Source organism: Chrysemys picta, chromosome 1 (assembly GCF_011386835.1).
Source record: "Chrysemys picta bellii isolate R12L10 chromosome 1, ASM1138683v2, whole genome shotgun sequence".
NCBI classification, from domain to species: Eukaryota; Metazoa; Chordata; order Testudines; family Emydidae; genus Chrysemys; species Chrysemys picta.
Genome location: NC_088791.1, coordinates 88,795,323 through 88,821,048, shown reverse-complemented (window position 1 = coordinate 88,821,048; position 25,726 = coordinate 88,795,323). Strand labels below are relative to the sequence as shown.

At 42.3% G+C, this 25,726-nt stretch overlaps 5 protein-coding genes across 5 annotated transcripts; 3 read left to right on the top strand and 2 right to left on the bottom strand.

Moving 5' to 3' along the window:
- The first annotated feature begins 1,797 nt into the window (after positions 1-1,797).
- LOC101939874 (histone H2A.J-like) lies at positions 1,798-7,664 on the top strand. The gene has a single exon (XM_065561986.1). It carries the CDS (start codon positions 1,870-1,872, stop codon positions 2,257-2,259), a length of 390 nt encoding a protein of 129 aa, XP_065418058.1. The 5' UTR covers positions 1,798-1,869; the 3' UTR covers positions 2,260-7,664.
- Positions 7,665-14,294: 6,630 nt separating this feature from the next.
- LOC101939317 (histone H2B 8) lies at positions 14,295-14,780 on the bottom strand. Its single transcript, XM_005308945.4, has one exon. The coding sequence runs from the start codon at positions 14,732-14,734 to the stop codon at positions 14,354-14,356; it is 381 nt and encodes a 126-aa protein (XP_005309002.1). The 5' UTR covers positions 14,735-14,780; the 3' UTR covers positions 14,295-14,353.
- A 223-nt stretch (positions 14,781-15,003) lies between these two features.
- On the top strand, positions 15,004-15,900 carry LOC101939050 (histone H2A type 2-C). Its single transcript, XM_005308944.4, has one exon. The coding sequence runs from the start codon at positions 15,074-15,076 to the stop codon at positions 15,461-15,463; it is 390 nt and encodes a 129-aa protein (XP_005309001.1). The 5' UTR covers positions 15,004-15,073; the 3' UTR covers positions 15,464-15,900.
- An 82-nt stretch (positions 15,901-15,982) lies between these two features.
- On the bottom strand, positions 15,983-17,303 carry LOC101938784 (histone H1-like). Its single transcript, XM_005308943.4, has one exon. The coding sequence runs from the start codon at positions 17,286-17,288 to the stop codon at positions 16,635-16,637; it is 654 nt and encodes a 217-aa protein (XP_005309000.1). The 5' UTR covers positions 17,289-17,303; the 3' UTR covers positions 15,983-16,634.
- On the top strand, positions 17,297-22,462 carry LOC112060437 (histone H3). Its single transcript, XM_065561927.1, has one exon. The coding sequence runs from the start codon at positions 20,125-20,127 to the stop codon at positions 20,533-20,535; it is 411 nt and encodes a 136-aa protein (XP_065417999.1). The 5' UTR covers positions 17,297-20,124; the 3' UTR covers positions 20,536-22,462.
- The last annotated feature ends 3,264 nt before the right edge of the window (positions 22,463-25,726 follow it).

Sequence of the window (25,726 nt, the reverse complement as noted above, 5' to 3'; positions counted from 1 at the left end):
TTTATACAATAGATAAGAAACCTATATCTTCTAGAATATTATGACACTTCAAGTGCTTATTTACTGGTAGCAAAGAGAAATCAGGCTTTCTCTCTCTCTAGATATGGTGTGGGAATAAAGAAATTTACAGACAACTTGCCTGAGACTAGAGTTTTGTAAAGCTTCCTCACTGTGTATTATTAATTATGATAATGAATTATTTACTTGCAAGCCACTAGATGCAGTTTGAAAAACACAGTCGATAGTAGTAAGTGATGTTCTGCTCGATGAATGAGAAGGTGGATGGCTCTTAGGGCTTGTCTACACAATCGGCCAGATCGATGGGCAGCGATTGATCCAGCAGGGGTTGATTTATTGTGTTTAGTATAGACGAGACAAATCAACCACCGATCGCTCTAGTGTCAACTCCAGTACTTCACCTCAATGAGGCTAGGTCTACACTACCCGCCTGAATCGGCGGGTAGAAATCGACCTCTCGGGGATCGATTTATCGCGTCCCGTCGGGACGCGACAATCGATCCCCGAATCGACGCTCTTACTCCACCAGCGGAGGTGGGAGTAAGCGCCGTCGACAGGAAGCCGCAGAGGTCGATTTTGCCACCGTCCTCACAGCGGGGTAAGTCGGCTGCGATACGTCAAATTCAGCTACGCTATTCACGTAGCTGAATTTGCGTATCTTAAATCGACTCCCCCCTGTACTGTAGATGTAGCCATGCGGTGTCTACACCCCGCTGGGTCGACGGGAGAAACTCTCCTGTTAACTTACCTTATGCTTATGCTACGCAACTCGAGGTACGTGAATAACGTATCTGGAGTCGATATACCTTTGGTCCAGTTACCGCGGGGTAACTCTCCCGTCGACTTACCTTACCCTTTTGAGGGGCGGTGGGGGGGACGTTGGGGGGGTTAGAGTACAGGGGTTGACTGGAGAGTGATCTGCTGTTGATTTCACTAGACCCGCTAAATCGACTTGCGGTGGATGGATCTCCATGCATTGATCCCCCGGTAAGTGGAGGCAAGTATACCCTCAGAAACAGTATGTTTGGCCAGCTCGCCTCACAGCAACAGACTCTTACAGCGGTCTGGATCTCCCTGGAAGTGATGGTTGAGCGCTTGTTGTAATGTGCCAGACGAAACGCTTCTCCAGCGATAGGCTCAAAGATGTCATTTACAAAAGAGTTCATTATACCCATAGCATTGGAGGAGATGCTGGTGTGTGGGTGAACCTGCTTGAATACTTTATACAGGTAAACGGAGGAACTTTCTCTCCTCGTCTTTTCCCACTTATCGCCCTTCTTCTAAGTCAGGGGTCGGCAACCTTTCAGAACTGGTGTGTCGAGTCTTCATTTATTCACTCTAATTTAAGGTTTCACCTGTCAGTAATACATTAACATTTTTAGAAGGTCGATTTAGTGGGTCTGGTAAGCTTTTTTACAACTTTTCTTAGGAGCAGGAGCAGATTTCGATGGCTTAGGCATGTTGATAGCACTTAGTTTATTTTTACTTCTCAATGCCTTCTACCTTTTTGTGTGTACGTTTCTGTCTCCAGTCAGCTCAAAAACATGCATACAAACTCCGGAGGGTGCCTGTTTATAAACATCTTGTGGAAATGACTATTCTCTTTCCTAATTTCAAATTGCATATGAGACACATGATCCTTCATTAATGTCAAATGGAACCTTATCATTGGTCAGAATTAGATTCGCATCACTATTGGCTATTCAAACAATAGCTTCCTTTCAGCCTATCACAAAGCGTTTAGCTCTGAAAACAGAAAGGATATAAGGGCGGGCTGGGAATTAAATCGTGTTATATATTTTTTTCTGGAGAAAGTATATTACTGTAGTTGATTTCTAGAAAGTGCTGATCATGTCTGGTCGAGGAAAGCAGGGAGGTAAAGTGAGGGCTAAGGCAAAATCTCGTTCTTCTAGGGCTGGGCTGCAGTTCCCGGTGGGCCGTGTGCATCGCCTGCTTCGCAAAGGTAATTACGCTGAGCGGGTAGGAGCTGGAGCCCCGGTCTATATGGCCGCGGTGCTGGAGTATCTGACCGCTGAGATTCTCGAGTTAGCCGGCAACGCTGCTCGGGACAACAAGAAAACGCGGATCATTCCTCGCCATTTGCAGCTCGCCATCCGTAACGACGAGGAGCTCAATAAGTTGCTGGGGAAAGTCACGATCGCTCAAGGCGGTGTCTTGCCCAACATCCAGGCCGTGCTGCTGCCTAAGAAAACTGAAAGTCACAAGGCGAAAAATAAGTAAAACGACCAAGAAGAAACGGAAAATATTACTCCAAAAACCATTGCAACGGCTCTTTTCAGAGCCACCCACAAAATCAAAAAAGGGCTCTGTTATCTTTCGCTTTCTCTCGATCTAGGAAAGAACCGGTAACATAAAGTAAGTCTTTATGTTCTTTTTGAAATAATTAATACTTGTAACATGGGGCGTGGATTAGGATATTAACGGAGCTGAATTAAACTAATAACGAAAATGGTAAAGGGAGTGTCTAATTGTCTCTTTAAGGGAATTGCAAGTGGTAGTTGTCATTAGCCAATCCTTTCACAAGGCGGGTTTTTCAAATTGAGAGCACAACGCCATACAGGGGACATTGGACTCCAAGACTAGTCTGTTTCAGCTTGTTGGCACGTTAAAAAGTTTTCATAATACAGATTTCTAGCATAGACTGAACAATTATGGTAAGAAAGGAACAAAACACTTTCCTAGAGCGGTTCACATTCATTCATTCAGAGTGGTACACGTAAATAAGTATTTTATTATTTCTCCCCCACATTAAGTAAAGAAGGAATTTTTTTTGTTTTATGGAAAGCATCAGGACATTGTTAGATTAACCTGGTATTTCAGCTCCTTTTGGGAACGGTCGGATGGGTGGCTCTTAAAATAGTCGTTGGGTTTATTTGCTTGAGAAGAGCCTTCTCAGGAATTTCACTGCTTGGGTGCCGCCGCCTTAGCTTTCCTGCTTTAGGTTTCCTTGGCGTAGACTCGGCAGTCGGGCTCGTAGCTGCCTCGTTGAGCTTGGCGGCTTTTTGGAGGGGGCTCCTGGCTGCTATCTTGACAGCTGCAGTTCCTGTGTCCCTCTTCCCGCTCCAGGGCTACAGCTTCTTGGCAATTGGTTTCTAAGGCTTTGCCACTGGCTTTTTCTTCGGCGCTTTTTCTTTGGTTTCCCTCGTCGTCTTGTTGAGTTTAAAGGAGCCAGAGGCACAAGAGCCTTTGATCTGGACCAAGATGCCCTGGGTCACCAGGCTATTGAGTTTCAGCTTGAGGCGGTTGTTGCTTTTCACCACATCGTACCCTCCAGCTGCCTGAGCCTTTTGAAGAGCCATTGCTTTGGTGACGAGCTCGGTGCGAGAACTTCCGGGGTTCGCTGCCTCCTGTTGCTTTTTTTCGGCTTTTTAGCGCAGTTTCCTACATACTAATAGCGAGAAGAATGGAGGGGAAGTACAGCTGGTACCTGTTTGTTATCCAGATAGAGCTGCTCTGAGATTGGTTCGCTGCGAACTAGAAAGAACTTTTCTCCTAGCTCAGTTTCTTTTTTGTAGTTAAAAAACGTGTACTTTTGTACAATATCTGCCACAGAATCATCTCATCACACAGCCGAGTGAAGGGGAAACAGGGTATTTTTATTCAGTGCAGCTTCTCGTTGGAGACACTTAAAGATGGACCAGAGACAGAAGAAACTTGTGTTTTTTTTTTTCTGTGGAAATGAAACCTGAACCGTTAGAAATAAAATTACAACTACAATGGAATCTTTTCCTTTAAAGAGCTTTTTCCAGATCTGTGTAGCAAGGCAGGGATTCGAATTAATCTGTACGGTGCAAATTGATGTACAAAAGAAGCAACAACACAAGCCCTGTTCCTCAGCTTGAATATGGGAGAAGAATTAATTATAGAAAACTTCTGCTAATATGTCGGAAACTGCACCTGTTGTTGCTTCTGCTGTCTCTGCTCCTGGAGCAAAAGCCTCCGCTAAAACGCTGAAGGTGTAGACGGCCCCAACCAGCATTAGACCCTCATTGTTCTAGGTACTGTACCAACATAGAATAGGAGATTATCTCTGCCCCAGAAACTATACTCTAAAAAGATAGGACAGAAAAAATAGTTATCAACATACAAAAAAAACTTTTTGGAGGATTAGGGCTGGAGCAATGATGAGAAATGAAGAATTCCTTTGCATTAGAGTATGTTTTTTCTGAGGCTTCCCATGATATTGCTGCGTAAGTATCCCTGTGAGCCAAGGCACCAGGGTTGGGGAATCCCTTCAAATATTGACTGCTTGGTGCAGAAACTGTGTCCCCATCTTTATCATAGACAGATACTTCAATTTGGACCCATTAGGTCACTCACCTTCAAGTTTTCCAGGTCTCCTCCTACCACTTACACAAAGCAATCAACCTGCATGCACTCATCTCGAATACCCTCTTCTATTGGACAAGGGAGGAAGAGTTTTCAATTAAACATAGGACTTTTTTTTTATTAAATCACTTTATTTCATACATTTTTGGGAGGGGTGGTCCAGTGGTGATGGTTCGTGGAAATATGTTTTCTAGCTTTTCAGATCCCTTTATTTCAAGATGCAAATCAAAAAGACAGACAAAAAAATAAAAGCATTTAAGGGAAAGCAGAATTTTAATCTTATGCTTGCAATACAGGCCTGATCTACTCTACAAATTTAGCTCACCATAAATCACCTTGAGTCAACCTATTTGTGCATGTGTCTACACTCAAATTTGTCTCTGGGCAACATAAACACTGTGCTATGGCAACACAGTCAACCAATTCCCCTTAACAGCATGAATCCTGGTTGACCTATTGAAGTTGACCAGTTCCCAAGTGTAGACACTGCATGATGTGTGTTGACCCTAACAATCCTCCAGCAGCTGTCCCACAATGCCCAATTCCCTGAGACAGTGATGGCTCTCTGGTCACTATTTTTAACTCCACTGCCCAGGGGTCAGAAATGGGAAATCCCCATCCCCAACCACATAAACCCACCTGCCATGTATTTTTGAAATGCCTTTTCCTGATTGCACACCTTGACCACGAACCTAACAGCTCTAATTTGCTGAGTGCAACTGCCCAACCAAAGATGCCTGCTCCACTTACTAGATGTGCTTCTGCCTGGTATAGACAAGAAGTATTGGATTTTCTATGCCTGTGGGGAGAAGAGGCTATGTAAGCACAGCTATGGGTCAGCCCTAGAAACATGGATATCTCTGAACATGAGGATGCAGGCTAAGGGACATGACAAGGTTCAGCAGCAGTGCTGCATGAAAGCAAAGGAATTCTGCCATGTATACCACAAGGCCAGGGAGCACAACTGATCTGGTGTTGAGCCGTTGACCTGCTGCTTTTACAATGAGCTGTATGTCATAATGTGAACAGCAAGGAGGAGGGGAGAGACATGGCAGGGGGCTCCAGCCATGCCATGACCCAGGACCTGTTCACAACTATACCATAATCTACCCAGAACCAACAGTCTGGCACAGATGAACCTGATGAAGGGGAAGAGACCTCAGGTAAGTGTGCCTGTGCATTTTTCCTTACTATGCTTAATTTAAAAGATGGCAACTGGCCCATTCCCAAGTTAATAAGATAAACATACAAATTTTTCATTGTTTTGCTTGTATGAGAAGAGGTAGCAGGATAAGAAATAAAAGTAGAGTTGGCGTCTGCTTTTCATTCCCCTTACTGAGTAGGCAGGAGGTGGGTGGGTATGTGGCACACTTTGCCTGTGCACACAGGGATGTCTCTTTATCTATCTGAGAGATCTCAATGAAACTTTCATGGAGATACTCTGCAACCCTCTCCTGAAGGTTTTTAGGGATGGCTGCCTTCTATTTCTTCCTCTGCAGTAGGACATTGTCCCATGCCACTCTGCAATGACTTTGGCTGGCACCACTGCAGTAAGCAGGTACAAGTAACAGCTGCATTCTCTGTGGGCTTGCCTATTCTTATTACACACTACAGCAGCACAGCTGCATTGGTGCAGTTGTGCCACTGTAACACTTCAGTCAAGAAGCTACTTTTGCTGATGAGAGGGAGGGTCTACTCCCATCGGCATAGGTACTCCGCCTCTCCATAGGTTGTTGGGCTACACCAGGGGTTAGGTCAGTTTAACTGCATCGCTTAGGGGTGTGAATTTTGCCAGGGTCCTCTTCTCCTGTTTGCGCTTCACCAAGATCCGACAGCTGTGACTGGCTAGCCTTCTTCGGAGTACAGAAGAGCTCCTGGCTGCATGAATCTCTGACCTCCAAGTTGTCCTCTGCCTCTGGGTCCCCCTCCACATCCTCGTCCAAGATATCTTCCTTCTGACTTGGTCCATTCTTGACTGGCACGTGAGCCACCAAAGTATCCACAGTTGCCTTTGCAGGGGAGGTGGGGTAGCCACTGAGTGTCGTGTCCAGCTCTTTGTAGAACTGGCAGCTCGTGGGTGCAGCACCAGAGCGGCGGTTTGCCTCCAGCGCCTTGTGGTAGGCATTCCACAGCTCCTTCACTTTGTGCCTGCACTGCAGTGTGTCCTGGTCATGTCCCCTTTCTGTTATGCATTGTGAAATCTGTCTGTAGATATCATAATTCCTACAGATGGAGCGGAGCTGGGCCTGGACATCCTCCTTTCCCCAAATGCTGATGAGGTCCAGTAGTTTGGCATTGCTCCAAGGAGGGGATAGCCTGGTGTGTTTAGCAGGCATGGTCACCTGGAAAGATGCGCTGAGACCACTGCATGTGTCACTGAGCAAACAGGAAGGGGACTTTCAAAATTCCCCAAGGAATTTAAGGGGTGGGACTCACGGTTGGTCACCTGAGGGCAGGGCAGTAGAGTTCAAACCAATAACCAGAGAGGTGAGAACAGGTATTGTGGGACACCTCCCAGAGGTCAATCACAGCACTGTAAACTACCAGGGTGTCTACACTGGCACCGCGACGCTGTAGCCCTGGCTCAGAAAGCTGTACACCTCTCGTTGGGGTGTTTTTTTTCCCAGCGCTGCAACTGCGCAGTTTCTGCGCACTAATTGGCTTGGCAGTGTGTACACCTCGGGAGTTACAATGCAGAAAGCTGCTTTACTGAGCAGAAACTTGCCAGTGTAGACAAGGCCCGATTCTCTCCATGAGGATTTGCAGCACTCTGATAGGATATGTGACTGCACTTTAGGTTGGGGTTAAGTGTAGGTGATGTTTTAAAGGGAGTCCTTAGGACAAGGGTCAAGAGATGGTAACATCTTGCAGCTCTGGTTTGCACAGAGTAGGTGAAGTGGTTGAGAATCGGCTGTTTGTGGACAGCTGGTGAGACAAAGGACCAGAGTAAATTAAGTTATCACATGGCTCATTAATTTATCACCTCATTCTCCTGGCCACATATTGTGGTTTATATAATAAAGAAAAAAAAACTACAAAATAACCCATTCTGAACTGGGGCTCCCTCAGTCTCTCCTGTGGAAGGTGTTCTAGTGTGCATAAATAATGAAAAAGTGATTAAGGTAGGGGACTAGACCTAGGGTTTCTACCTCTAAGGAGGGTGCCCTAACCACTGGACTACAAGTCATGCTCTCGCTCTCCCTGGCCCAATGACCATGCACTATGGAGAAATACTTAAATAGTCTCTGGGTAAGCAAGACAGAGAGCAACAGACTGAATGACTCTGTACTCCAGTAGTTAGGGCACCCCCCTAAAAGACGGAAAGTCTGGGTCTAGTCCCCCAGCTCTAATCTCTCTTTTGTTTATCCACAGGGGAGCAACTTCCATAGGAGAGACTGAAGGAGTTCCATATTAGTGTATCCTATAGCTAAGTGGTTAATGAACCCTCTTGAGAGTTGGGAGACCCTTCTTCAAATCCTTTCTGACAGAGAGGGGAAATTGAGTCTAGGTCTCCCATATCCTGGGTGAGGGTGCTAACTACTGGGATAACATCTATAGCCTGGGCAGTGTCTCATCCTCTGGCCATTTCTCATGGAGCAAGGCTGGCATCTAACTCATGGCCTCAAGAAACACATTAGGTGCCTAAGCCACCTAACTCTAAGATGCTGGTTCCCCTTTGTGGATCACTAGCAGAGCTAGGTACATTCTTGCAGCCTGGACCTAGATGCCTAACTTTAAGAGATGGGAGGGGCTTAACTCCTCCATCTTGCTGGCAGTTTTCTTTGGTATCTTAGGTGGTTTACCATCAAGTGTGCTGGCTTTTATGCATTTTATTTTAGGGGCCTCTCTCTCCCCATTCAGTTTATAGGGTGCCTAGGAACCTTACTTGTCTTTCTGGATCATAGTGGCGTTCCTGTGATTGTCTAGGTTCCTAAAAGTCAGGTGATGTGACACTCAGCCTTGCAATAGCTAGATCCTTTTGTGGATCCTAACCCCTAATACTCTCTATTTCCTACTTGGAACAGTCTTTAAGGAGGAGGGAAAGAATGAAGCCTCCTCTCTCCCTCTGGCTGAGTATCTGCCCCACAGCTCCTAGTAAGGTGAACAATTATTTCTCTTCTGTTATTCAGGATATCAATATGTTAAAATGTATTGGAAGGATGTGCAGGAATATTGTTATTCTGCAAGGTGTTAATAAGTGCCATTAATAGATGACAGCATCTATATGTGTCCCCCATTTCCCCTCTTTCAGTATTTCATTCTCTCCCAAAGTTAATTGGATTCCATCCATTGGTGACTTCAACATTCCCTGAAATTCTGGAATTAATTGGATATGATGACATTCTGAGGTTATCATGGGAAAGGTCCCATGACAGATGGGGAAAAAAAATAGTGAAAGGAAATTGAGCTGAATGTAAGTCCTCACAAACTTGGCCAAATACTACTTGAATTTTAAATTCAATTATCCAGTCACAACACTGGGAATGAACTCTGTGTAGTACTATTCATGCTAATATAGTAATAGTATCATTATTATTCCACACTTTATAAATCATACCATTACTTTTTATAACACATTCTTATCTCTTCCTGAAGACATAAAAATAAGGAAATAAAAAAGTCCTTCAGGCCAAGCTAAATATGATCAGCTAGCACATGCCTCAATAAGGCCCAGCCAAAATAACTGCCTACAGAAACATATCAGAATGGAAAAGTAGAGAAGCAGAAAAAAAAAAAACCATGAACATGAAGAAGTTGCAAATGCTATTAAAGGAGGTGATCTTAAATTTGCAGTGGAAACTGGAGATGCTGTCAGAGATCCCGTTGATATTGGTAAAATGTGATAGGTCGAGCACACAAAACTGAATTTCAAGAGGTTGCAGGAGGAGGTTGAGAAGCTGAGGCTGCACCAATGGATGGATTATCCTGCTTTGGTTGGTAATTAGTACTAGCATGGTGTCTGCTCTAGCTACAGACAGAAACAGCTATATTAATACACCAGGGGTATCTGACTGAACTTTGACAATGTTTAACATTCAGTTCCCATTTATTGTGTTAATACAGAGGTAATATTTTAGACATGTTTACAGGTGGGCTTGTTACTTGATATCTCTTTGTTCAGTACTGAATGGAGAAAGCTGAGTGTCTACTGGCAAGTTCTACAGCTTTCCCTGTGCTGGAAAAAATAATTTGCTCTTCAAGCTATAAGTAATCCTGAAGTAAAACTGACAACAATGATCAACAGTTATAATATTTTTAATTTGTTATGTTGTTTGTGTGTCATTAGTAATAAATATTGAAATGTTATATCATTTAAAAATTCTTCATCTTGAAAAATAATATTCATCAAAAGGCAGAAGAGGATAAGAAATGGGAAAGGGTGGTGGATTTCTTCACAATTTCTCAAAACTCCTTCTGATCATTTTTACCCATAATTTCTAAAGATCTGCAAACTTAAAGTAAAATTGCATTGTATTGATTTTGTGTGTGATGTGAGTGTATATAGCATCAATTTCTAAGTATTGTTCCCAATGTTTATATAAACAATTCAGAAGTTCACCATTTCTTAACATAGAACAGTTATTTCTGGCTATCAGTTAGAGGAATGAGTTCCTTATTTTGGAATAGGTAAGGAGTCTAGTTTTCTGAGTGATAATTTCTGCACTCATTCAAATCAACACTCACAGTATTGCATGTACTGCACAAGGAATATTACTTTATATCACCAAATAAATAAATTTAATACTTTATTAAACAAATATAGATAAGATAGGTAGTGACCAGCACTCTAAGATGACCCCGGTTCTATCTTTGAATGAAATAAATGTGTCCTTCATGTGTCCACTTGGAAAAATGACAGCAAAGTTAGGGACAAGGCAGGAAAAAGATGATAGATCAGGAAATCTGATTGGTCAGATTTTGCTGCATCCTGCAAATCCTATAAAATGAGATGAACATTTTGAAACAAAGAAACAAACAAAAAGCAACAGATGGAAATCATTTTTATCGGAAGACGCTCCAGAAATGAAAATACCACAACGGAATATAGAAAATACAATAAAATTCACTTAGAAAGGGGCTCTTATTTTCAGCTACTCACAGAAGCAACTGGTATTGTCCAAAAATGTAGAATTTCATTGTCTTTATAGTTAGGCAGGACTTAATAACATGACTCAGTATAAAAAAAAATGAGGAATTATAGAAAATTATTTTTAAAAATCAAGTCTTGGGGACTCTAAATAGAGCGGATGGGAGAGTGGGCAAAATGAGAAGATCCAGTATCCCACTTCTTTTCCTTTAAACCAAGCAGCAGCATTATACAGACAGCAACAAGTAGTGGAGGCAAAAGGAGGATGAAAATGACTACCTTGCCGTTTTCCAGTCTCCATTCAGGCCATCTCCCAGGGATTACACACAGACTTCCTCCACTCACATTGTCATCTCTTTGTACACATTGTACTATGGAGCTAGTAAGTAATTTGAAGATGTTTTCATGGCAAAGATGGTAAGGGACTTGAGGAAGGTGGTACTAAATGCCACTGGAACAGTAGGAGTGTTGCAGTAACTTCTAGGATATTATGAAACTGGCTATTCATTGCCTGGCATGCCCTGGGGCATGAAGCATATTTCAGGACTGATCTATGAGAAGACTTTTGGGTACTGTAAGGAAGGGAAGGGGAACTACCTTATATAAGATGGTAAGGGCCTAAGTATATTTAATGAATCATATCTTGGCTAATATATAAGCAGATGCATATATCATATAAATGTTGGCCTAGTTTAGTTTGGTTAATAAAACCTTTGGATAAACCTTTTGGAAAGGAGCACAAGCAAAGCCTTCTTGGCTTACTAAATATCCTGTTACTCAGTTTTTTGAATGTTCCTGAATGTCTCTAACTTGGGTACAGGACAAAGAAGACACCTCCCAAACATGACCAGGAAAAAAAAAAGTAAGTTCATGTCTTAAATGAGATTAATAGCTTTATTGTTGCTGGTAAGTAGATAAACATGATATATACTCTATTCTGTACTGTGGAATTTTGTAGATGGTCATAAATATTAATTATTATAATACAACAAATTAGGGGGAGGAATTGATAAAAACGTATCATTTGGGGTATAAAAAAAAGTGTGCTGCGACTTAAGTCTTTGCCTTTGTTTCTATACAGCATTTTGTACATGTGTAGATGTAGCAAATGCATTGGCTACTCACCCCCAACTGATCACTGGGGTGTGGCATTCTGTACATCTGCTGAAATAAACCTGTTCCTTGGTTCTGAATTTGGAATTAGCTGTGGTCATCAGCTACAGGAAGCAGTCTGATTACCTAGGTTCATAAGGTAACCTGTGGGCCTGGTTGGTGATCCTGAAATATCTTTACAGGTACTAAAGGTTTTCTTGGAGAATGTGATGCATGATGCTGTTACTTACACTGAACGTGCCAAGTGGAAGACTGTGACTGCCATGGATGTGGTCTATACTCTAAGCTGCATTCTACTGATTCAGCAAATATAGGTTCTTTTCTTTCCCCCAGGAATGACCAAAAATTTAAATCAAAAGGTCTTCTCAGAGCCATCTATGCTTTCACGATAAGAACTGTTCTAGGCTTTTATTCTACATGCTAAATTGTAAATACATATTGTCCTACCAAAGAAAACTACACTTACTATACTATTTAATCATGTTATTTTAGTAGGCAGTAAATTAGTATGTTGACGAGTAAGAAACATTGTATGAAAACAGCTGTGTTTATGTTCTCTAGCTCCATGGCACATATTGGGGTGGGGATACTTGGAGAACAAGTCATTAATTGTAAGAGGGCTCAGGAAAGCACAGGCTTGATTACTGTTTAGTTATGTACTTTATTTCATTTGCTACATATTCAAGTAATATATTTAAAGAAAAGTATTAAAACCCTTTAACGAAGATTGGGTGGTTCTAAAAACTCTTCTTAAGACACCCGTTAATTGGAAGTGGCCTTTGGAGCAGTCTGTTTAGCCGTTTCCTCCGGCAGCAGTCTTACAGGGGGTGGAATCTCCCGAGGAAGGACAGAAGAGCTCTTTCCAATCCCTGCTAGAAAGCTTTTTTTTGGGGGGGGGGGAGGGGGCGGGCTGTTCCTGGAGTCGCACATCAGCTTTGGTCTCCAAGGGGTGAAGATGAGGATAGAAAATGAGGGAACAGGGAAGGGAGCAACAGGGTGATTTAGGGACCAAAATATCTTTTCTGTTTGGCTATTGAAAGCGAGATTTACCCATTGGTTAGTTTGAAAAGCCCGCGCTGCTAAAGGATTGGTTAATGCTAACCTTCCGCTGTATTTCCTCTTTGAAAATACTTAGAACTACATAGACTTCTGTATGTGGCGTTTGGAATATTCACTGAGTATAAAATTATCTTCTGCGGGGTTTTCTATCGGATTTTGAAACACCATCGTGTAACAAAGGGCTAGGGGTGGGGGTAGTCAAAGTATTTTCTATTTTGCTTTTAAACAGATTGATCACGTGGAAACCTTTATTCTCAATCTCGCTAGAAGTAACCTGTAAACAAGTCTCCAATGGGCTAGTTTGAGGTGGGGTATACGAATGATAAGAAGGAACCTTGATAATTATTGAAGGGTAGTTGTGCCACGCTCTAAATAACCACACCACAGATTAAAACACAAACTACAACGAGGATCGAGAGAGGTTTCAGCCCATTCTGTGGGTTAACTATTTCTATTATCCCCACCCCTTCCTTGTCTCCGGGGATTTGTGTGCATGATGATTGTTCAGCGGTAAAAGACAGAAAGCAGGGATGATATTGATTAATGGACTGGTCGTTTTGAAGGAAAAATAGGGAGACATGGAGCCTCTGATATAATGGAAGAAATAAAATATGCACCGAGGTGGCAGAAAAGGGAAGGCGGTTTTGTAGACCGAGTGTCGGGGGAGGAGAGAAGGGGCAGCAAAAGAACGCGGTACTGGGCTGGTTCTAGGATCCTGAATTTCAGGGAACCAGCCAGCTTGTGGCGACCGCTTTCTATCTGTGCTTCCAGAGCTCGGCCGTTATGGCCTGATAGGAAGCCAGCGAACCCTACTTGGCGGGGCTCTTTGAGGATATTAAATTTAACCTGTGTGCTATTCACGCCAAAGAGAGTGACCTCCTGCCCAAGGTCATCCAGTTACCCCGGCGTAACAGTGGTGAAAGGGTTTACAGGCTGCTCAGCTCAGCTCTCTTCTGCAACTTCCAAACGACCAAAAGGCTCTTTTAAAACCCACTACCTTCACGCTGAAAGGAGCTGTAACACCCCCATAACTTGTAACATTTGTTAATGTTTATATTCTTATACTAATAGTCCCAAATAGCAAGATTATTCAGATAAACTAGAGGGGGGGGGGAAGCATTTGAGTTTTAGCTACAGGAATTTAAAGAATGATAGAAACAATGAGGCAAACCAACTATCCTTCAGGCAGATAGGATTTATACATTTCGAATAAGCAGATAAGGATATTCATGGAGCCAAAACTTTTTAGGCGAACCTCTGGGATTATTCTTCAGTAAAATAGAGTACTGAACCGTGTCATCTGGTAAAATTTCAAATACTTTATTTACTGGACAAACCGTTTAGCCATATTTTATATTTCTTGGGGGATGGGGGCGGGACACATCACCGAAATATTGGTTGGGAGGGGGAGAAACGAGAAGGACGAGGGACACCTACATTTTTCCTTAAAATTTGAAACCCCGATATAGTTTAAATTGACAATGCTATTTACTAAAACGAAATCAGTCCCCCCTCGATATAGGGGGCATATGCAATTTTAAAAAATGCTTTAACAAGTCGCCTGAAACTAAAGCACAAATACAGTGTTTTAAAAATACACTTTGTTGTAGTTTGAAGAACACAAGCAGCAGCAGTTAGTGATATCAAAGCTCTTTGGGTGAGAAAGTGGATGGCTCTTAAAAGAGCCTTTGGGTTATAGGTGTTCGTAGTCTCACAGCAAACTATTTACTTGGAGCTGGTGTACTTGGTGACGGCCTTGGTGCCCTCAGACACAGCATGTTTGGCCAGCTCCCCCGGCAGAAGCAGGCGCACAGCGGTCTGGATCTCCCGGGAAGTGATGGTTGATCGCTTGTTGTAATGAGCCAGGCGAGACGCTTCCCCCGCAATGCGCTCGAAGATGTCGTTCACAAAGGAGTTCATGATCCCCATGGCCTTAGAGGAGATACCGGTGTCCGGGTGAACTTGTTTCAGCACTTTGTACACGTAGATGGAATAACTCTCCTTCCTCGTCTTTCTGCGCTTCTTATCGCCCTTCTTCTGAGTCTTCGTCACAGCTTTTTTAGAGCCCTTCTTGGGAGCGGGAGCAGATTTTGCTGGCTCCGGCATTTTTGTTCTGTGTTCTCTCACACACTGCTTAAATAAAAAAAATTGCAACGGCGAAAGAAGCTGACGGTAGCTCTATTTATAGAGAACTTATGCACACTAAAGTCTCACTTTACTGATTTTCTATTGGTTCTGAGACAATAGACGGGTTTCGAATGTTCCATTAACCTTCTCATTGGTCAGAGTTACATCTCCATCGCCATTGGCTGCTCAGAGAATTCCTACTTTTCAGCCTATCACAATGTTTGAAAACTCCAAATAGAAAATATATAAAGGCAGCGCCAATCTCATTTTTTCTGACTTTTGTCGACTATCATAGCAGTTTCTTTTTCGTGATTTACAATGTCAGGCAGAGGAAAGCAGGGAGGCAAAGCGAGGGCTAAGGCAAAGTCTCGCTCCTCGCGGGCTGGGCTGCAGTTCCCGGTGGGTCGAGTGCATCGCCTGCTTCGCAAAGGTAATTACGCTGAGCGGGTGGGGGCCGGAGCTCCGGTCTATATGGCCGCGGTGCTCGAGTATCTGACTGCTGAGATTCTCGAGTTAGCCGGCAACGCTGCTCGGGACAACAAGAAAACTAGGATCATCCCCCGTCACCTGCAGCTCGCCATCCGTAACGACGAGGAGCTCAACAAACTGCTTGGCAAAGTGACGATCGCTCAGGGGGGTGTCCTGCCCAACATCCAGGCAGTGCTGCTCCCCAAGAAAACTGAGAGCCACAAGGCCAAGAGCAAGTGAAGCTGATCAGAAAGCAGCAAAAATCTTCAGTTCAAAACCAACCCAAAGGCTCTTTTCAGAGCCACCCACAAAATCAAAAAAGGGCTTAATTATCTGTAACCATTTTTTCCTTTCTGGGAATAAATGATTGAATTGGAGTTACAATAGCTGGAATATAGGTATCTGAACGAAAATTTAACAATTCGGCAGAAGTCTGTTTTCCTACAAACAAGACACTGAGTCTCTCCTAATTTGAAATACGTGTTCGTAAGGTTTGTAGAAGACAGAAACCTCCCGGACAGTGAGTTCACTGTTGAAAGCCGGATTAAATTGGCACCATTTCCTTTTCGTGTAATTGTTTGGCCAGTGTGAAAAGGCGGGAATTCCTAATATGACAGTAACCTGTTGCTAGATGTGGTTTCCAGAGACAATGCAATAAAATAAAATGGGAAATACGGTACCCTTTATCGGTTATTTGTTCTAGATTTGAAAGTTTTCCAAAAGGCCTATGAATTGACTTTGGCGGGAAGGCCGGGGAATAAACTTGAACTAAAACATTTATCAAGACTCTCTTCTTCAACAGTTAGAGAGTTAATGAAAGTAGACGGATTTCCTCTGAACGGGAATAACGTTCCGGGTTGTCTGGCCAATCCTTGCATAGAGCGGGCTTTTCAAATTTACCAACTGCTTCATTCCCTCCCACCAGCAAACCAGAAAAGGATTTTGTCCATATACAATCATCGAGCCCTGTAACTCACCCTGTGAACAAAGGACAGGGCACATATATTCTGACTCATCCCTTTGAGAATGTATGGTGAGGCCTGTTTCCTCCAACTGCTTGAAAGCTGCACGCTCTAGGTAAAAAGAACAGGAGTGCTTGTGGCACCTTAGAGACTAGAAAAAATAACCATGAATGCGGGGGGCGAAGGGAGGAAATTAAAAGCCGGAATTACTATAGTCTCTTTACTCGGGGTTAGGGAGAATGAGCTACTACAGTAAATTGCATACACTGTGCATATCTTTGACCGGAGTCGCTTCTCCTTTACCCCTCAGTTTGTATAATGGTAAGGGAGGAAGGGAACTGATCCTAGAAAGCAGCCTGACGTTACAGTAAGTGAATCAGCTCTGTTTTTGAAAGGGATGGGTGGCTCTTAAAAGAGCCGTTGGGTTCATCTAAAAGGAAAGTGACTCTTTACTTCTTCTTGGGCGCTGCCTTCTTAGCCTTTGCTACTTTAGGTTTGGTTGGCTTAGGCTTGGCTACCTTGGGTTTCACCGCTTTGGCCTTAGCCGGGCTCTTAGCTGCCTTCTTGGGCTTAGCCGCTTTAACCTTTTTCGGGCTCTTGGCCGCTTTCTTGGGCGCGGCAGCTGCTGGTTTCTTGACTTTTTTCGGGCTCTTTTTCACGGCCGCAGCCTTTTTGGGTTTCTTGGCGGCGCTGGCGGGTTTCTTGGCAGCTGGTTTCTTAGGCTTTGCCGCTGGCTTTTTCTTCGGCGCCTTCTCCTTGGTCTCAGCCGGTTTCTTGTTGAGTTTAAAAGAGCCCGATGCGCCGGTGCCTTTGGTCTGCACCAACGTACCTTTGCTCACCAGACTTTTGAGTCCTACTTTGATGCGGCTGTTGCTTTTCTCTACATCGTACCCTCCGGCGGCCAGAGCCTTCTTAACAGCTGCCAGCGAGACCCCTTTGCGCTCCTTGGAAGCGGACACCGCCTTGGTGATCAGCTCGGTCACGCTGGGACCTGGAGGCTTGCGGGCTTTAGAGCCGCCTGTCGTCTTCTTCGGTTTCTTAGCGGCGGCTTTTGCCTCAGGAGCAGAGACAGCAGGAGCTGCAACAGGCGCCGTTTCGGACATAGTGACTATTATTTCTCTTACACACTAGCAAAACCAAACCAAACCACTTGGGGTGGATTAGTTCAGTTGCCTGGTATTTATATACAGGAGCAGCCCTGTGATTGGTGCGTTAAGAAACCCGCCCAGCAAGGCAGATCGGAGACGTCTTCCCGCTCGATTTGTGTTTTTTTCACATTTTTTAAAAAAAGTGTATTTTTTTGTCCAATATCTGCCTCACAATAACCCAATTTCTTACCTGAGTGAAGAGGAAACTGGGTATTTTTGTTCAGCAGAATTTCAAGTTGAATAAAGGTGGGTTTAAAGAAGAGTCAATAAACATTAAATCTTGGAATTGTAGAGATTTAGGGACAGGGAAACTAGTTTTTCCTTGTGAAATAAAAGGTAATAGTTGTTCATAAAACCACAATTACAATTAAATATTATTCTTTAAGGCGTTTTCTATATATCAGGGTAGAAAACCCTTGATTTGAATCAATTTCCTCTGTAAAATGATTTTAAAGTGAAGAAAGTAAGGCAAACTTCTTTCAGGCTTTGAACATAGATTGAGATCTAGCTCCCTGAACTAAATCTTTCACTTCCATTAAATCTTTTTAAATATTTCCTATTTCCACAACACCAATAACTAATTAGAGGCTTATGGAGATATGTTTATGCACTGGAAATCTTTATGGGAATAGTTTTAAGTTGCATCTTTCTAAGTGTTCCCATATAAGATAAATTATCATTCTTAGCTTATCATTGGGAGCTGATTTACAAATAGACTTGGAGTGTGTTGAAAGTTTTCTTGGGGATTATAGTCCACAATACTATCATCTGATGAACATGCTAGACAGAAAGATGGTCATTAGGTATGTGGTCTATGCTGAGAAAGGCCAGGGCCATGCTCTCTACAGAATTGGTGGCTGTCCATCCCTCCACCCCATTAAAAACAAATCAGATCTTTCAAGCTTTCACAATAAGAACTGATATTTTAGTAGCTTCTTCTTTAACTCCAGGGGGGGGGAAATGCTAAACTACTAAATACATAACTTTCAGTAAAACTACATTTAATATTCCTACATGTATTCTAAGCAAGAAATTATCCTTCGTGGGCCTAATAAAAATAGGTGGTTTCATAGAAGTTGTATTTTTTTTCTCCAGCTCTATATCACATATGCGGAAAAAGGGTGGATCCTTGAAGAGGTGAAACTCATAAAATACATTCATGTGGTGGATTTAAAATATTAAAGCTTTTATTGAGAAGAAGATTGTTCTAAATACTTTCTGCAGTAAATGATCCTATGACTGGGGATGGCTTTGTAGGGCCTTCCAAAACATTCTTTGGCAAGCTGAGTGACAGCAGACACTCATCAACTAGATTCCCGCTCCAGCTAGAAAGCAGCATTATTGAAATATTAAAAAGAATTTTCAGTTGTAATATTTTTTTAAGAAATAGGTTTGGAAGATACAGCTTCCAACAAGTTGAGAGTCTGAGTGTGGGAGCCAACCATTCTATTTCTGCAAACTCTGCCCTATAGGAAAATAGCCACACTGTAATTGTATAATGGGGTTGGAAGTTTTGGGCCATTCTTTGAACTGAGTGAGGGAAAGGGTTCAGATTCTTTGTGATTTCTATCTGGCTACTGGGAATGGGATGAAACCCATGGGTGAATTTGAAAATTCTTCTACAGTGATTAGCCAGTGAAAATCCTCTGTGTTTATATCATTCTAATTTTCTCTTTTAGGCAGAAATAATGTATAGCAGTTGGAGGATGCATTAAGTACTCATTCAGAATGTTCTCTCTACTTTCCAAAACAAAAGAAAACCTTCTGCAGTCTTTTAAAGACCTTTATTCCCATGAATCTGAAGAAAAATAACATTTAAAAGAGAGCAATTATTGTGTGTAGTTTGGGGTGAGGTATGTAAAAGATAAGCAGGTGGCTTGAACAGTTTTTATGTAATGATGTCTGATCTAATTGAAAAGTGAGCAAAGGTCTGATTTTTTGTTTGTTTTAGGAGCGAAGAAAGGGGAGAGAAGGAAAGAGATTTATGTCTATCGAGCTGTGCATTATTTTTCTGCTCCTGAAGGCCATCTGCTAAACCAGGTGGTTTCTTGTAAAACAAGATAGGTCAGGATGAAAATGCAGATAAAGAAAAGTTATCCTTTTACTACTTAAATATTGCAAGGGATTACAATTTAAGGCTGCCCCTGGTCTGTAATCTGTTTGAGGCTTAAGGCAGTGTGGAAGGACAGTAAAGAGATTCTTCATAAAAAAGGGGGTGCCCTTCAGTATGAGAGGGAAGAAGTGTGAGGTAGCGCTTTCATCTTCTGAAAGCCTGCTAATTAAAACACTAACTAGAACAGGCACAGAGAGATTTGCTGCCCATGTGGTTTAACTCCCCTGTCTCCTGAGATTGGTGCTGGTGACGATTGTTCAACGTTAAGAGGAGGACGAGGGAATGGTATACAGATTAACAAATTGTTCAATTTAAAAATAAAATATATAAATAAAAAAGAGATAAACGTGGGAGGCAGGGAAGGGAAGGATTCTGTATGGCGAAGGGGTTTCAGCAAGAAAGGAAACCTCAGGAAAACGGGACGCTGGTGTGGTCCAAGAATCATAAATTTCAGGGAATGGGATAGTGGTGGCGAGAATAGATCCGGGAAACAGTAAGAGTAGACTAGCAGTGTCGCATTTCTTTGCATAGCGAAGCGCGGGATTTACAAATGTTCAAATTAGCCAATGGAGCTTGGCTTCTTCTCATAAGCCAATCAGAGAGAGGATATTTTTCTATAAATACCTCTAGAGCACTACACTCTTTTATTTGAAGTAGAGAGAGCGTGCGTTTTCTGAAATGGCCAGGACCAAGCAGACCGCCCGTAAGTCTACTGGTGGCAAAGCCCCCCGTAAGCAGCTGGCTACCAAAGCTGCTCGGAAGAGCGCGCCTGCGACTGGGGGAGTGAAGAAACCTCATCGTTATCGGCCCGGCACTGTTGCCTTGCGAGAGATCCGCCGCTACCAAAAATCTACTGAGCTGCTCATTCGCAAGCTGCCCTTCCAGCGCCTGGTACGTGAAATCGCCCAGGATTTCAAAACTGATTTGCGCTTTCAGAGCTCGGCCGTTATGGCTCTACAGGAGGCGAGCGAAGCCTACTTGGTAGGGCTCTTTGAGGACACCAACCTGTGTGCTATTCACGCCAAGAGAGTCACCATCATGCCTAAAGACATCCAGTTAGCCCGGCGTATCCGGGGTGAACGGGCTTAAAGGCTGTACCGCTGCATTCTGACTACTTGAATACTCCAAAATACTCCAAGGCTCTTTTAAGAGCCACTACATCAGCATTGAAAAGAGCTGTAACACGCCCATAACGTGTATCCTTTAATCACAAGACGTCACTGTTGCTGCTTACCTAAATTAAAAATTCTGACAGTAAGAAACCATCTAGGATGACTCTAGATTTTCAAAGTATGTGCTTGAGGTAGCACACAACTTCCAATTAGGCTGCCTTCATTAAATTCTTATTTTTTTTTCCTAGCCAAATTAATGGGTACTTTTGTGTGATGATAAAGGCAGTGCTTTTGTCTTTTATCTTTCTGTGTTTATTAATGTCCCCTTTTAAGATGTAATACATTTCCCATTTGCAGAAATTTGTATTTCATGTAAAAGTGTATTTTATATAGCCAAATAAATATTGCCCCATTCCCTATTCAGCATTTAGCTTTAAAGATTGGTTTAATCAATAAAGTAAAATCACTGGTATGTCTTGTAGATAATACTCATAAATTGTAAATAAGCAAATAAAGAAGGATGGTATTCAGAGCTCAAATTTAAGTGTGTATTTCACTTAGTGGATTATCTAGGGGTGTTCCTCCTGAAATCAGAATATTATACAGGAAAGGGCATGTGGGGGTAAAAATGGTAAGGATGGCCTGGGAGGAGCACACTTATCTGGGAAGCTGAGGAACATACAAATTAGACAGGCATCTGTTTAAAGACACTAGTAATACAACAGTGTCTTTGTATCCAATACAATTTCTAATGCAAATTACAGATGAACTGTGAAGAAGTCTAGGATAAAACCCAGAGGTAAAATTTTCAGACTGTCTAATGGAGGGGTTAAAAATAGGCTCCTGGCCAATAATAAATAATAATAAATAATTCATAATTAACCATTGTGACGGGTTGGATCACAGAAACCCCCTTGGGAGCTGCCACCTGATGTGCCAAGACTACCCCTGCTCCTGTTTTCCCTGCCAGCTTAGGACTCCAGCACCCTGTCTTGCTGAGCCAGACACTCCCATCTGGCTTCAACACAGAACCAGGGTCTGAATCACTTGCCCCAAAGCTGCAAGTTTACCTGAAAACAGCTCACAGAAGTGTGTTTGTCTCTAGCACTCAGATGCCCAACTCCCAATGGGGCCTAAACCCAGATAAATCCGTTTTACCCTGCATAAAGCTTATGCAGGGCAAACTCATAAATTCTTCGCCCTCTATAACACTGATAGAGAAATATGCACAGTTGTTTGCTCCCCCAGGTATTAATACATACTCTGAGTAAATTACTAAATAAAAAGTGATTTTATTAAATACAGACAGTAGGATTTAAGTGGTTCCAAGTAGTAACAGAACAAAGTAAGTCACCAAGCAAAATAAAATAAAATGCACAAATCTATGCCTAATCAAACTGAATACAGATAATCTCACCCTCAGAGATGCTTCGGTACGTTTTTTCTCAGACTGGACACCTTCCAAGCCTGGGCACAATTCTTTCCCCTGGTACAGCTCTTGTTGCAGCTCAGGTGATAGCTACGGGATTCTTCATGATGGCTCCTCTCTTGTGGGTGGTACATTTCTACAAATAGGATGATCACACTCAGTAGATTATGAGTTTTGTAATGATACCTTACAAGAGACCTTTTGCATGAAGCATATCCCAATTACGTTATATTCACTTATTACCATATTTTTTCTAAAACTATCCCAGTTACATTATATTCACCTATTATCATGTTTTTATAAAACCATATAGACTGCACAACGTTACAACCATTAAAATTGTACATTTATATATCCTAATGCTAGAAGTTTACAAATAAAAATGTGAACTATCACGCCTTGAAAAGTTCAAGGACCTTGATAAAATATGCATTACATAAACTGGGTGGAACGACTAAAAATTACTATAATTACTAGTTAAAAACTATAGAAGAAAGAGATTAGGCCAAAGAGGTTGTGGAGAAGCTCAGTAAAGCATACCAAAGAATTCATCAAGATTAATTTTCTGAGTGGAGAAGACTATATAGATGAATCTCTATGGATAGAAATCACAAGCTGAAAAAATATAAATATATTAGATGAGCTATAGTACTGGCCTTCAGAACAAGGTAAGGGGGAAAAAGACACAGAGAGAGAGAGTACAATGTAAGGACCAATCAAAGAGAAAGCAAAATCCAATAGACTCTAGAACACAGAAGAAGAGAGATGTTTCTAAACACTGGCCAGGTCTACACTAGAAACTTTTACCAGTGTAATAATGTTAGTTAGAGATGAAGGGACTCTGCATATCTACTCTCCTGCCTCCAATTGTCTCATAGTCTCTTCACAGACCCACTGCCTTCCCTTCTTCTTGTGGTACCTCCAAGCTTACCATGGGCTTGGATGAACTAAGATAAGGTGGGACCAGGTAGCTGAGTAATGAAGAGATGTGCCCAGATGTAAAACAGAGATTTATGTAGTATTTGTGATACAAATTCAGGGATATTTGTTCAAGGGGTTCTTAAAATACTTCTTCCCCCAAAATAAGCTGATTATTATTTTCAAAGTATTCTGAAATGCATGTGCATACAAAAATGCTTTTAAAAGTAATGAATTGTAAAATGCATGAGGTAGACTTTGTAGTGAAATTTTAGAGAGTTTTGCACAGGGTGCTCCTCAGATACAGCACCACAAGTAAGGTTTCAGAGTGGTAGCCACGTTAGTCTGTATCAGCAAAACAACGAGGAGTCCTTGTGGCATCTTAGAGACTAACAAATTTATTTGGGCTTAAGCTTTCGTGGGCTAGAACACACTTCATCAGATGCATGAAGTGAAAAATACAGGAGCAGATATAAATACATGAAAGGATGGGGGTTGCTTTACCAAGTGCCACTTTTAGGTCTGTTATTTGCTTCAGGTAACCTACTTGCCTTCAGCTTTCATCCAGACCACATCACATGATCCATTGTCTACAGCCAAGCTCTAACATACAACCGCATTTGCTCCAATCCCTCAGACAGAGATAAATACTTACAAAATCCCTATCAAGTGTTCTTAAAACTGCAATACCCACCTGTGAAGTGAAGAAACAGATTGACAGAGCCAGAAGGGTACCGAGAAGTCAGCTACTATAAGACAGGCCCAACAAAGAAAGTAACAGAACGCCACTAGCAGTCACCTACAGCCCCCAACTAAAACCTCTCCTGAGGGACGATCCCTCACTCTCACAGACCTTGCGAGATAGGTCAGTCCTCGCCTACAGACAGCCCCTCAACCTGAAACAAATACTCCCCAGCAACACCACACCATACAACAAAAACACCAACCCAGGAACCAAAGCCTGCTACAAACCCTGGTAACAACTCTGTCCACATATCTATTCAAGGGACACCATCATAGGACCTTACCACATCAGCCACACCATCTGGGGCTTGTTCACCTACCAATGTGATATATGCCATCCTGTGCCAGCAAAGCCCCTCTGCCATGTACATTGGCCAAACAGGACAGTCTCTACACAAATGGACACAAATCTGACATCAGGAATCATAACATTCAAAAACCAGTAGGAGAACACTTCAATCTCTCTGGTCACTCAATAACAGACCTCAAAGTGGCAATTCTTCAACAAAAAAACTTCAAAAACAGACTCCAACGTGAAGCTGAAGAACTGGAATTAATTTGCAAACTGGATACAATCAGACTAGGCCTGAATAAAGACTGGGAGTGATTGGGTCATTACAAAACCTAAACTTAATTTCCCCAATACTAATTTCTCCCTACTGTTACTCACACCTTCTTGTCAACTGTCTGTAATGGGCCACTCTCTTACCACTTAAAAAGTTGTTTTTTCCTCCCTTGGTATCCTGCTGTTTATTGATTTAATCTCATTAGACTGACCTCACACTTGGCAAAGCAACCCCCATCCTTTCATGTATTTATACTTGCTCCTGTATTTTTCACTTCATGCATCTGATAAAGTGGGTTCTAGACCACAAAAGCTTAAGACCAAATACATTTGTTAGTCTCTAAGGTGCCACAAGGACTCATTGGCGTTGTTTTCACCACAAGTAAGGAGTATTCAGATTGCTTCATCCATCATAAGACAAGAAATGGTGAATATTAGATGAGATCACAAAAATATGTGCCTACTCATCACTCTGCTTTCAGAAACAATACTTTCTAGATGCTATTGTTTCGTCAAAAGAATTTTAAATGTTAAATAAACCTCATACACAAATCTTGTGATTAGAGGAGCACAAGTTATGGTCTTCCTACAGCTCCTTTCAATGTGAATGCACTGGCTTTTAAACGAGCCAAATGCAACAAAGACATTAACAAAGACATTAACAAAGACAAATGCAAAGTGCTCCACTTAGGAAGGAAAAATCAATTTCACACATACAGAATGGGAAAAGACTGTCTAGGAAGGAGTACGGCAGAAAGGGATCTAGGGGTTATAGTGGACCACAAGCTAAATATGAGTCAACAGTGTGATGCTGTTGCAAAAAAAGCAAACATGATTCTGGGATGTATTAACAGGTGTGTTGTGAGCAAGACACGAGAAGTCATTCTTCCGCTCTACTCTGCTCTGGTTAGGCCTCAGCTGGAGTATTGTGTCCAGTTCTGGGCGCCGCATTTTAAAAAAGATGTGGAGAAATTGGAAAGGGTCCAAAGAAGAGCAACAAAAATGATTAAAGGTCTTGAGAACATGACCTATGAAGGAAGGCTGAAAGAATTGGGTTTGTTTAGTTTGGAAAAGAGAAGACTGAGAGGGGACATGATAGCAGTTTTCAGGTATCTAAAAGGGTGTCATAAGGAGGAGGGAGAGAACTTGTTCACCTTAGCCTCTAAGGATAGAACCAGAAACAATGGGTTTAAACTGCAGCAAGGGAGGTCTAGGTTGGACATTAGGAAAAAGTTCCTAACTGTCAGGGTGGTTAAACACTGGAACAAATTGCCTAGGGAGGTTGTGGAATCTCCGTCTCTGGAGATATTTAAGAGTAGGTTAGATAAATGTCTATCAGGGATGGTCTAGACAGTATTTGGTCCTGCCATGCGGGCAGGGGACTGGACTCGATGACCTCTCGAGGTCCCTTCCAGTCCTATAATCTATGAATCTATGAATCTATGAGCCATTGTGTCATTTGGAGTAGTTTTCTAGTTACCAGAATATGGTGATGGAGTCAGGTTAATTGGC

Bases quoted from the DNA above. Each gene is read 5' to 3' on its own strand.
- LOC101939874 (XM_065561986.1), top strand. From the start codon at position 1,870: ATGTCTGGTCGAGGAAAGCAGGGAGGTAAAGTGAGGGCTAAGGCAAAA.
- LOC101939050 (XM_005308944.4), top strand. From the start codon at position 15,074: ATGTCAGGCAGAGGAAAGCAGGGAGGCAAAGCGAGGGCTAAGGCAAAG.
- LOC101939317 (XM_005308945.4), bottom strand. From the start codon at position 14,734: ATGCCGGAGCCAGCAAAATCTGCTCCCGCTCCCAAGAAGGGCTCTAAA.
- LOC112060437 (XM_065561927.1), top strand. From the start codon at position 20,125: ATGGCCAGGACCAAGCAGACCGCCCGTAAGTCTACTGGTGGCAAAGCC.
- LOC101938784 (XM_005308943.4), bottom strand. From the start codon at position 17,288: ATGTCCGAAACGGCGCCTGTTGCAGCTCCTGCTGTCTCTGCTCCTGAG.